We start from the raw sequence: 337 nt of genomic DNA on the forward strand, positions 1-337 counted from the left end.
TTTTTTTTTTTTGGTGGGGGAGGGCGGGGGTGATTCTACGTATCCAAAACATAAAACTTTATTCTCTATGAATTTGGTAGACATTTCTTGCCTATGATTTTGTTGACATTAGTTGGATGGATTACAATGATTTTTATGTTGGAAAATGCAGGTGCCGGAAAGTGATTGAACAATTGCAATCGTGCTGTGAGAAATGCGAGTACAAGTCAACGCATTGTGCTTCGGTTTCTGGACTCTTGAAACAGATAACCAAGTAAGAAACGTGCATTTGAGATGCTTTATTGGATTCATATTTTCTTCTTCCCTTTTCTGCAACAGTCTGAATTCAATACCATTT

At 37.1% G+C, this 337-nt stretch overlaps 1 protein-coding gene across 2 annotated transcripts in view; it reads left to right on the top strand.

Annotated features, from left to right (window-relative positions):
- LOC122076233 (cx9C motif-containing protein 4) overlaps positions 1–337 on the top strand; it is a 12,657-nt gene that overhangs the window by 11,924 nt on the left and 396 nt on the right. The window contains exon 2 of one of the 2 annotated variants that reach the window (XM_042641563.1): positions 152–257. In XM_042641563.1, coding sequence (XP_042497497.1) covers positions 152–257 — 106 coding nt within the window. Of the gene's footprint in view, positions 1–151; positions 258–337 lie in introns of those variants that run through there. The other variant, XM_042641562.1, reaches the window with a different exon arrangement.

Source organism: Macadamia integrifolia, chromosome 4 (assembly GCF_013358625.1).
Source record: "Macadamia integrifolia cultivar HAES 741 chromosome 4, SCU_Mint_v3, whole genome shotgun sequence".
Lineage (NCBI taxonomy): Eukaryota > Viridiplantae > Streptophyta > Magnoliopsida > Proteales > Proteaceae > Macadamia > Macadamia integrifolia.